Genomic DNA, 12559 nt, shown 5'->3' with positions numbered 1-12559 from the left:
CATTTGGTTGGGCAGCCTATAGAGCTTGTCCATCAGGATATATATCTAAGACAGACAGTACAGATGGACAACAAGTTGGAGCCAGGGTTGAACAAGAGGAGGCTAGATTGCCTATAGGATATTGCAAAATCCTTTAGTGAACCCAGGTTGCCATAGAAACAAAATCCTATCTTTTTAATACTAGCATTCTTGCTATACTACTATATGACCATAAGACAAAGAATATAGTTGGTTATGAAGAATTTTTAAGTGAATATCATACAGGATAATGGGGAGGTGAGCAGGCCGAGACATAACAGTTGCTGAAGAATAAGAAGCCAGTGATATCATGAGGGAAATGTATGACAAGAGAAGATTGACTTTTCACCTTGTGAGGGCAAAGAGGAGATTTGGACAACCAGAAGTTCCCAATGGCACCCTTGTGATGTCAGAAGGAATTAGTAAAGGTCTCTGGAACATAGAAGGATCTCTTTGTGGTAAACTTATAGGAGGAGACAGAAGTCTCACAGGATGAGCAAGCGTGGGTGTGTTATAATCTGCATTGTTGACGTGAACTTTCAAGTCAGAAATACCAGATCCACTTCAGTTTTTCACAGTTGTAAAGTACTTATGATTCTGAATTTTGATGAATGTCTAGGCTGGAGTTTTTACCCTTCATTGTGGTATGAACCTTTTGGGCAGTCTGGTGAAAACTACAGACCCTTTCTCAGAATAATGTTATTAAATGCATATAATAGTAGGATTACAAAGGAACTCAATTATGTTAAAATACAGTTATCAAAATATTGGGGTTAAAGCAAGCCAACTCGTGGACACAGGTTAAGTATCCCACCTTAAGTCCTTTTTGTACATACTTATAATTATGTTTTATTTAAAACTTTGATGAAGAGTATGACTCTTGATCCTCTAGTAGATATAGGTGCCCTGTTCTCAGATCATCCAGAGGGCTGCTGAGTTGATGTGGGGTACCTACCTCACACCCTGCTCTGCCTTGCATGGCTGAATATACTGGCAACCTTCCAGGCCCCTGCTGTCCAAAGAGGCAAAGGCCCTGATAGAAACTCACTTGAGGTCTTTGTGTGACACAGCTGAGTGCTTACCACAGGCCTTGTGAGCTGAATCCCTAAAAATGCAGTTTTTTAAAACCTCAGCAGCAAACTAAGCCAAAGTGATTTATTACCCTTGTCCCTTTTCAGAGTATCATATCAAAGTATGCTACACTTTCAAAAATGTCTAATGTTCTTTCACATAACAATATTTATAACACAGCTTGATAAGAAGAGGGAATGGGAAATGATGTGCAGAGTGAAGCCAGATGTTGTCAAAGACAAAGAAGTAGAGAGAAATCTTCAGAGAATTGCTACGAGGTAAGAAAATGTTTTCGTGCTTTTTAAAAATAGATATATAAAAACTAGGGCAGGTAACCGGTTTCTAATTAGATTTAACTCTTAACAAGTGACTACCAGGAACCAAATGATTTATACATATGTCTGTTTATTTGGTACTGGATTTAACCAAAGATTTCTTAAGTCTTATGAAAATATTAGAGTTTAGACAAGAATATATAATTTGCTTAGTGCTCACTTGCGTAAATGATCTTTTACTTTTTATCATGTTTTCTTCTCTTGAAATGGATCACCAAATTCATACTACTCATCTTTTTTCTGTGGATTATGTTCATAGTAAGCACATACTTTTTATTATTTTATTGTGGGTATAATGACAATTATTTTAATACAAGTGAGAGTCACCTTTCTCATGGACCCTTTAAGACTGGTTAGAACTTTAGAGTTCATCTCTTTGAAACTCTTCATTTTATATCTGAAGAAAACTGAGGCCCAGAAAGTTTCAGCAATTTATTTAAGATTAATAGTAGGGCCAGGGTTCTACTCCTCACATTGTGTGTAGAACACCCATATTGATGCTTGCTCTAAGTGAAGCCAGACTTGGAAGTTGCCACTAAATGGAAGGGCTACTCACAGGTTCTTCTTGTACAGGCAACTGAATTGGCAAAGTTGGTTTTATTGTGCATCTGAAAAGAAACATCTTTTAATGAGATAATTACTCAACCATTTTTGCCTTGGGGTAATATTTCAGCACTTTTAGGTTTGCAGAATTACAAAGACTTTTCTTAAAACACATCTGCTTGAAAGGTAATGAATTATTATTAACTCCGTTTCATAGATGAGAAAACTGGGGTACATATCTAATAAGTGTCAGAGTGGTAAATCAAACCTTAGTCTGCCAACTCAGTCCTGTTCTCAGTGATACACTACATTGCCTTTCTCATGCAGTGCTTATGAGGAGTGAAAACAAAGAGGTCACCATAAATATAATTTTAACTTATACATCAGAAGTTAAGAACTTAGTAATATCCTCCAAACTTAAGTTATCATTAATTTGATACTTGGTAACTTCATTGTGAAGATAGAGACAAGAGAGGATGGTATAAAATAGTGTTAAAAATACAGTTTTTAGAATAAAAAAATGAAAAAGTCTAAAAGCTTGTAGATTACTCAGAAGCGTGAATATACTTTGTGTCATGAATACTGTCTTGAAAAAGAATTCAGAGAAGCTAAGCAAGAAAATTATAAAAAAAATAAAAATAATGAGACATCTGGTTACTCAGTAGTAATTTCAGAATCAGCTGTTTCTGTGTAGTCAAACTGCTTACTAGTTCGAACAGAGTTCAAAATCAATAACAAAACAGGGAGAAAAAGGATAAACATGAGATGATGATAACTCATAAAATTATGTTGCACCCAGTCTGATTAAACCAGCTATCAACTGAGGATTGAGAAATGGCCAAAAAGATGACTACTGACCATCACAGTTTCTTAGAGAAATTTAACAATGCCATACAGAAATCACAAGAAGGAGGCTGTTCTCAAAAACTATTTCAGTCAGCAAACACATTTCCTTGCCAAACACATGGCAGGTCAATTCAAATGTAGAAACTAACTTTTTTTTTTTTGTAAAATGTTGCAGAGGAGACTAACAGATTGTATCTTCTCATGCTAAAAAAGGTAAAAAAGTGGTTATGGGGACTATGAGTCCGCCAGGAGGTTGATGTGAGACCTCATCACAAGAGTTTTTATAGATGAAACTGAAAGGAGGGTTGAATTGAGGATAAGAAAGAGACAGTAATTCGAACAGATCTGCCAACATCTCAGTCATCTATCTCATCAGTGATAATAGTACAACCACTACATTTTTATTCTACTATCTCAGTACCTGATCCAGTAGGTCAGTGACACCTAAGATGAGTGGCTGGAAAGGGACACCCACATACCAAAGAAATCTATTCTGCAGGAGACCCAGTTTTAAGGACATAGTTTTCTAGATTTCTTAAGCCCAATTTTAAGAGTGAAAAAGAAGACAGAAATTGTGCTTCCTTTTTACTTCTCCCCCTCCCCAAAATGGCAAAGAAGACACCAGGCTTTATGCATACTTTCTCATCTTAATAAAATCTTTTAAAGTGATCTATATATACATTAAGGATATCCTCAGTGAAAACATGAGAAGAGAATAGAAAGGCTTCAACAGACAGAGTCACAATGCTAAGACGTATGGAGAACATGAGGTCTTGCTGTGTTTATTTAATTTTTACTTCTAAAAAATTGATTTGGTGCATCTTTAAAGGATCTCCTCAACCAAAATGTCTCCCATGCATGTGCTCAAATGATAAATGATTGTGTGACAGCCACTGTAGTGAAATCTCTTGTCACTTAGCATAGATGAAGAATACGTATAGTCTAGATTATGATGTGTGGTTGGATGGGTAACCATTAGTATATAGGTTAAGTTCTATAAGTTGTTAGATTGCTGGGCCAAGAATTGAATAAGTAGCAGGAAGAGAAGCTTAGGTTGCATTATGTTGGGGAAAATGCCTACCATTTTTATTAATCTCAATCTTGTTATAATTCACGCTAGTTATTGTTATGGATTATGTTTATGACAAGGGAAAGGGTAGGAGGGGAAGAGAAGAAAGTCATCATATTTGTAGTGTCTACTATGTCAAGCGTTGTGTTAAGCACTTACAAATATTATCGCATTTGATCCTCATGATAACAGTGCTAGTTAGGTGTGATTATTATCACCATTTTACAGATTAGGAAACAACAGAGGTTAAGTGACTTGCTCATGGTCTCACAGATAGTAAATTTCTGAGGCTAGATTTTTTTTTGTTTTTGTTTTTGTTTAAAAAAAAATTCCTGAAGCTAGATTTGATTGCAGGTCTTTCTGACTCCAGGTCTAGAACTCTATCTTTTGCACCACGTAGCTACCTCTACAAAACGTACATACTACTTGGGCTGACCTGCTGCTGCAGAAGTCCCATTTTTAACTCTTGTATTTCCTTTGTTAATTCTCTGATTAAAAGAATCATGTCAAATCTGGAAATGATTGAGAATTGCAGACATTGGGAAAACCAAAAGGCATGTGGTAAATGTAAGTAGTTTACAGAATGGTACCAACAGTGGTTTGTACATGAAAACTGAGGCAAAATACCTCATTGAGTAGATATTACTGGAAAAGGTCATAGACCAATTGTATAGAGTAAATGGAGGAATGGATGAATGGATGAATAATGAGTCAAGAGTAACAGATGAATGATCTCTAGGGCTGTCCTCATATCCTGGACATACTATTAAATAAATATAGTGCATCCTTTGGGGCATTAGAATCAGCCTTTGAAAGATTTATATGATGACATGGGTGATAATGGCACAAGATAAGAAGGGGTCGTGGACGGATTGTGATTTGTGCTAGAGTGGAGCTGGAATCTATAATGATGAAATGCTTTTTCCTTCCATTTATTCATTCATGGAACTGTTGAAATTTTTTTTTTCTTTTTTGAGGAAAAGATTTCCCTCCTTTTTCTTTCTCCATGCCTTGTTTGTAAATAGAGATTTTTTTTTTTGGGCCATCAGTCAGCCAACAAGCATTTATTAAACACCAAGTATTTGTGAAACTGGAGAAATAGCAACCACAAAAGAAGGTATTACCTGCCCTCTTGGAACTTAATTTTCTATGCAAGAGACAACATGTGTGTCATAAATATAAACAAAATAAATATCCAGGCAGTGTGAAAGTGAAGTGAAGATGTTGTCATCTGGAAGGATCAGGAAAGACCTCACAAAGAAAGTGCAGCTGGAGCTGAGCTTTAAAGGAAACTTGGGATTCTGAGAGGTGGAGGTGAGCAAGGAATGCCGTCTGTGCGTGGAGGATACTCTCTGCAAGGGCATGAAGATGAGAAGATGAGACTTAGAATGTCGTGTGTGAGTAGAAAGAAGGCTGGAGGATTGGCTAGACAATAATTTACATAAATGGAATAATATGTAGTTATCCTGCTCTGCTCCTGAATCTCTGAATATCAAGAAGATTCCTGTGACTACTTCCTCCAGTTGGTAAATTCCTCACAAAACCTCCATGTTGAGAAAGTGGTCAGGCTAACCATTTCCATTTATAACAGGGGAAACCACAAAGACATATATAGTATAGACAGAATGAATGTAAAAAAAGATTACAAATGCACGTACAGTAGTTAAATACAAAGTACTGAGAGGGAGAGGGCACGAGCAAGGTGTGTGGGGAGGAGGATCAGAAAAGCTTCATATGGAAGATGGAGTTTGTGTCTTGAAGGAAGAAACCATTGAGGAGGGAATTCATTCCAAGAATTAGAGATAATAGGGAGCCATTAGGGTTTTTTGAATAGGAGAAAGTGGCATGGTCAAACCTTTGCTTTATGAAAAAATCACTTGGAAAGTTGTATGGAATATAGTTTGGAAAAGGTGGCAACATGAGATAGCAAGACCAATTAGGAGCCTATTAGCCTAATAGTATAGGTGAGAGGTGATGAGAACCCAAAGTAGAGTAGTAACCAGTTGGATAGAGAGAAGGGAGTGAATACAAGACTTACTATGGATGTGGAATTGATGACATAAATAGTAACTGAAGTGATCCATTGCAGCAGTGGCAGCTCATTTCCCTTGGACACAGATTGACCCAGTAAGAAGAATCCTCAGAAATGATTTATAAAAAATGATTTCATTGACATCAGAAAAAGAAATAAAAACACTCAAGTGGGGAAAAAAAAGACATTTAAGTTAAAATTTAAACAAGCACTTTAAACTACAGACCACATTTATTTCTTTGAAATTGTGAAGACTCATCTTTTTGAAACAGGTGTCCCCTGTGATGCTCTAAAGTTGTGAATTTTGTATTATTACAACTTCCAAAGGCTTAAAGTTGGAGATGGCCTAAAGGATGGTGCAGAAATTCGTGGTTGACTTAAATAAGCTGAAGCACATATTTAATAAAGACTTTGCTCAACAAGTTGTATGTAGGAAACCAGTGAGGAAATGTGTTTTACCCCATGGTTCAGACCTACCCATCCTCATCCTCTCAGGTGACTGGCTCACACAGACTAGATTCAATTCTGGGGACCTGACCCAAAATGGTTTAATTTTTCTTGCTTGTTAATGTCTCATCAGGATTTCTCCAGGAAAATCTCTAAAGAAAAGCTTATAGATGTATGACTCACGTGTGGATGACACATGAGTCTCTTTTCTTATAAAGGTACACAGTGTATGATAGGCTTATTGGGAATGGACCAATTCCTCAACCAGAGAAAATGTATAAGACAAAAAGGGTCAAAGGGGAGCAAGACATACAGAGATATAAAACACTTGAATAGTCTTGTATCTAGCTCTCCAGAAATTAGAGACCCTTGTAGGACTACTGAACAGGTATTTTTTATTCACCTCATAACAATCTGAGCAATCTATGTTAATTTTTCATGGAGGGTTGGCAGGGTCCAGATCTCTTGCCCATGCATGGCAGCCCTTCAGCTATAGAATCCTCCTTAAAGTATGCTGTTCTGGAAGGTTTTTTCCCTCCAGTTGTCTGGTGCCCAGCTCTTGGACTCAGGACTGTCCATTAGGTATCCATTCCAAGACTAAAAAAGTCCATTTCTCAATGACTCTCATCACTGACATCACTTAGAAAAGGAAACAGAAAGGTAGCTGGAACTCAAGGTCCGAGAAACTCTAATATCTCTTTTCTGTGGCTAACCATGTCTACCATGGCCATGTGCTTTTGCTCTAAGTCACCTTAGGTGTTGGAATGGGGAGGTAAATTTCTTACTCCTCCCATTTCCAAAACTCTATTCTAAAAGTCTCAGCAAGGGGCTAGGAGGTTGTCTAGTTAAATGAGAGGTGTCCACTTCTGACAAAAGTCTGAGCTCTGTAATCATAGTAAGTGGATTGGAAAGACTTATCAAATTGTACATGGGTTCTCCTAAGCAACCCTACTGGAGAACATTGGAGTGGGAGGTTGGTCTTTGGTCATATGGTATAAGCAGGTAAATAGATAGACATATCTGTTTGCCATAAAATATAAAAAATATCTAGAGAAAGACCTTAAACAAAATGGAAAAATATTGACAAGAATCACTAAGAATGACATGGGGTTTGTGATTGACTTTGGTATAGAGAATATCCATGTCTAGAAAGTCACAGACCCATTGAAATATTACATAACTCTTCATTTACTGTTGATAATGAATAGCCTAATGTTAACATACAAATTAAATTCCAGCATAATGTTTATACTTTGAAAACCACATAATTGATCCTAATAGTGATTTTCATTTTTAACAGCATCAGATTTTGACTTGGAAAAAATGGTAGCTAGAATTTAAAAAAAAGAAAATACACCCAAGTACAGTTTTCTGGTTGTAATTGCCTTTTATTATTACTTAATTAGAATGGGGGGATTGCCTAATCCACAGGGGTGTGGTGCAGTTATTCAATGCTGTTCGGAAGCACCAGAAGAATGTTGATGAAAAAATGAAAGAAGTTGGAGGTTCTGTGAGAAAACGTGCAAAGTTGATGTCAACTGTCACCAAGAAGGATTTCATTAGTGTTCTCAGAGGAGTGGACGAAAGCAAAGACAGCAAGAGTCCCACAGGCCAGAATCCAAAAGATAAACAGGTAAGAAGAGTTTGCTCTCTAAAGTGAATGCTTTTGTACTAATGGATAAGATTGACTCCTCTGTCTTGTGGCACTCTAAATAAGTACATGTTGCCTAAAGACATTAGTGCAGTAATAAATATGAGAACTTCCATGACAATGGAAAATGTAACCTTATTGTCATTAATAATACTATGACAGTTACTACCCTCCCCGTCGTGCTTAGTGGACAGTAGGGAAGGATATGAAATATATACATTATAGCATCAAATTTTTAAAGCATTTCCTTGCTCTTTATGCCTATCAGTGTAAATTCATGATGCATATGCTAGCAATTATTACCGATAAGTACAAACTTATAAGCATACTGGATAAGGTACTGAATGCCATTCCTAATTTTTAGCATTTTGGGGGGGGATTTCTGATCCCATACTAATTTGTATACCCTTTCATTGGCTTTTTAGGGAGATTATCTTCTATTGTCAGTAAGAAGTAGGTGTATAGAAGTAGCTGCAACATTTGATTTCAGATCCATGAATTACAGGGCAACTTAGTTTCTCGTTGCTCTTTATTTAAAAAACAAAATGACAACATTGTAGACTCGTGCAGTTTGCTCGTTTAGGCATACAGAAGTAGATACACAAAAGAGCCTCTTTTTTTTTAGTATCTTAGGAAATAACTCGGTAAATAACTTAGAAAAATAAAAGGAGTTGAGTTCTTGGAGATCATGATGATAAGTTGTCCTATATTGTTCATCAGTTAGATTATGAGTTAAGATATTTTCATAGATGTTTGACATAGGGAAAAGTGTTAGAAGTTTTTATCCATTTACCTTAAAATAACAAACTGGGTTCTGCAGGCTTGTTACAAAGGCATAATACATATAATTTTGATTATTATAAAAATATTTGACCCTTAGTAGTTTGCTTTCTAAGTCACATAAAATGAGTGCTTCGAATACATGTTCCTATCCAAGAAGTTGTACTTTTAAAAATTATATTTTAAATACATATTTGCATTTATATTCTGACTTTGATGTGCTTGGTAGTAATGGAACAGTTCGTCTGTCACTAATCCACTACTTTGAGCTAAGTGCTTTCTAATGCCAACAAGAAGCACTTTAATCGGTTAGGACACTGTCATGTGTTTCTGTCATGTGTTTTTTGTTTATGTTTTGATGGAGCTTGCTGAAACACTCTGTGGCACAAAGAACATTTAGGAATTTCATGCAAGCACAATGTCAAAGTGTTTTTTAAAGTTCCTTGATTAAGTTACCATTTGGCTTAATTTTTTGCAAGCATTTCTCAACTTTTAAAGTCTGTCGATCTTTTTAATTTAGAAAGAACAAAATTGTATGTTTATTTAATAGAGGTACCCACTAGTACTGTTATTGTAAAGTGACTATCAACAGTCATTATAAACATCACCTTTGAGAATTTATAGTTTTCATTACCCAAAATTGCAACAGACTGAAGATTTGTCAGTGGTATTTTTATTGAAAGATGTAAAAAAAAATCATTTGGAGTTGTAAGAAAGGAGGGAGTGAGGAGATAGGATTTCTAAATGTTTGACTTTTCTTTTTTCCCTTATTTAAGAATAATTTAAAAGAAACTTTTGTTCCTGCTTTGATATTCGGGATTTTTTTTTTAGGGCATAAAATACAGATTTTTCTCTAGCAAATATTTTGTGTTCTATCATACCATTGACATTTTATCTTACTTCCTTATATACCTACCCCATATTCTCTCTCCAAGTTATCACAAGTATGATATGGCATGGTATGGTATAGTTTGGTTTGATATCAAGGATCAGGACAAAATTGAGATGAAGGCATATTGATCTTGTGCTAAGGGTCATCTGTTTCCAGTTTTTCCCTCATTTCTTCCTCAAATACTTTTATTCTGATATAATAGCCATAAAGTAGAAACCAAATTCATTTTCACTGGTTTTACTTGTGTTTTTTATGTCTCATTTAAAAAATAGGATAATATTTTTGTGACATTGTCACAGTATTCATTGAAAGAATTAGTTTCCTCATCAAGAATTCTCTATACCAGTGCAGTCATTGGTGCTTACCCCCCTCCAACTTCATCTACTCCTCTGCTCCCATTAAAAAAAAAAAGTTTAATGCAGTCTTTGTGAAGAGTGGACTTCAGGAGTTGATAAAATTTAGAAGAGAAGGATTGTTTAGCATTGTAGATCATAGTATCATAAATTTAAAACTGGAAGGGACTTGAGAGGTCATAGGTTCCAACTCTCATTTTATGGAAAAGGAAACTGAAGCTCAGACATTAAATAATTTGATAGGGTCACAAAGCAATTAAGTGGCCAAGATGGAATTTGAACCCAGGTCTATCTGACACCAAATCTAGTGGTTTGTCTATCACACCAATAAGTTAGGGCCCAGTTGAAGTTATGTGTCAAGAACTTGGCACAGGTAAAATTGACTCGTTTTTTCCAGCAATACTCAGAAGCTACTTAGCAATAGAAACATTGAATAGTAGGGGGTTACCCAGGGATGAGAATTTGGCTTTTGAGCCTGGCAAAAAGTGTGTGAGTAGAGGAGTGGGGTGTGGAAGGGAGACTATCAAGGTCAAAGAACTTTAGGGTAGTAGGCAGTAAACATTCAAATGACTGACCACTTTACAAGTGAAGCTGTTTGGGAATAGGAAGATGGGTTGGGAGAAGAAAGATGAACCATGAGACTGAAAGGTAAACAGTAGGAGGTTGTTGTCAGAGAGTGGAATTAGGGGTTAGAAATTTTAGGCCAGATGAGGGCAACTTTTAGAAAGAAAAGAATGCATAAATATAAGGAAATGGATCTTTAACTCTGGTCCAGGAAAGAGAATGAACCAACATTATGAATCCTCCCTGGAGCTTTCCCTTTCCTGTATTTTTACTTTGAGCCAACAAGCATTAATGAGGTTTACACCTTGCCACTGGGAGCATAATACCTCAATACCTTCATCTCCCTGCTGCCATTACTTATAAAGAAATGCTACAGTGAGAGACTTTTGTTAGTTATGACAAGACTGCAACTCCAGTGAGATTTTAGGTTGGAGGTATGGTACAGGTTGATCGAAGAATAAAGAATGGCTTACAGAGAGTGTTCTGGAATCACTTCCCCGATCATTGTATAAATGAACTGCTATTATTGCTTTATAGCAAAAACACTTTTCTTATAGTAATCCTGTGTGCTACATAGTGAAAGTATGATCCTTCCCACTTCGCAGATAAGTTACCTGAAGCTCACAGAGGTTTGGTGAAGTTAGCTGTGAAAAGCTTTGTTTCAAGCCCAATCCATTATACTGCACTGCCTATTCTGGGGCATCTCTAGATAATAGATGATATCAGACTATGCACAGTTTTCTAGATTTGCTCTAGTACAATAGCTAATGTGATATAATTACCTATTGTAATTGTATGTGATAATAACTATAATTACCCAGTCAGTTTTCATATTAAATTCTTTTATGGTATGGAGATGTTATTCTGTGCTGTTTCACTGAGAGGGAATATTTTTGAAATATGTTGCTCACCACACAGGTAACCTTTCTTACAGTCCTTGTCAGGGTACTTCAGTCTTCATGAAATATCTGGGAAATATGGTACCCAGATACAATGGCAATAGAAAAATTAGTGTACTCACCTATTGCAACCCTCTGATTGGTTAGTATAAAAACCCATAGATAAGGTTACAGTTCATGCCTTTCCCTTGTCTCCTTGGGCTGCCCAGATTCTGTGGAGCACCAGGCAAGAAGAATGACACAGCTGCTCACTGTGCTTGGATGAGCTGGAGCTCACCATCTTCTACCTTTGGTTGACATACAGGCCTTACCATTCATTGCCCCACTATGCATGGATATCACCATTTACCCTGCTGCTCTCCCACCAGACCTCTAAGCAATCCCATCTGAACTCCCATTGGCACCCATAAGACCCATAGGCTTTGCCATCTGCCCCACTCATGCATCCTTAGGATTTCTGGATCTTTCCATCCACCCTGCAGTTGAATTCTGTTATGTGTTATCTCCTCCTCTGAGAGCAAGGACTATCTGACTTTTTCTACTTCTATCCCTAGTACTTAGCAGAGTACTTGGCACATAGAAAGTGTTTTTAATAAATACTTTGATATTCATTCATTAACTTTGCATCAATTCCTATGAGTCATTCCATACTTCTCTGTACTCATCATAGTATTCATTTCTTATAACAGTAATTTTGCAATACATTAGTGTACCACAGTGTGTTTGGCCATTCCAAGATGGGCAGCTACTGTCTATTTTGTTTCCAGTTCTTTGCTGCTATAAAAAGTACTGCTATAAATATTTTGATGTATATGGAGCCTTTTTTCTGTTATTTTTGGTGTATGTGTCTAACATTGGAATCTATGGATTATAGGGTAAGAACATTTTAGTTCCTTTCTTTGCATGATTCCAAATTGCCTTTTAAAACATTTGGACCAATTTACAGTTCCATCAACAGCACATTATTGTGCCTCTTTTTCTGCAGCCTCCAACATGTATTATTCCTATCTTGTCCTCTTTGCATATTTTCTGGGTATGAGGTAAAACTGCATAGTTGTG

At 36.5% G+C, this 12559-nt stretch overlaps 1 protein-coding gene across 1 annotated transcript in view; it reads left to right on the top strand.

Moving 5' to 3' along the window:
- The window catches only part of LOC114050066 (RRP15-like protein), a 60072-nt gene that overhangs the window by 22460 nt on the left and 25053 nt on the right, over window positions 1-12559 (top strand). Inside the window, exons 3-4 of the mRNA XM_027871614.1 lie at window positions 1270-1367; window positions 7793-7994. Coding sequence (XP_027727415.1) covers window positions 1270-1367; window positions 7793-7994 — 300 coding nt within the window. The remainder of the gene's footprint in view (window positions 1-1269; window positions 1368-7792; window positions 7995-12559) is intronic.

The sequence above is a fragment of the Vombatus ursinus genome, unplaced genomic scaffold (assembly GCF_900497805.2).
Source record: "Vombatus ursinus unplaced genomic scaffold, bare-nosed wombat genome assembly UNPS02014798.1, whole genome shotgun sequence".
Taxonomy (NCBI): domain Eukaryota; kingdom Metazoa; phylum Chordata; class Mammalia; order Diprotodontia; family Vombatidae; genus Vombatus; species Vombatus ursinus.
The sequence above is the reverse complement of the archived record's forward strand: the minus strand, read 5'-3'. Positions and strand labels throughout refer to the sequence as shown.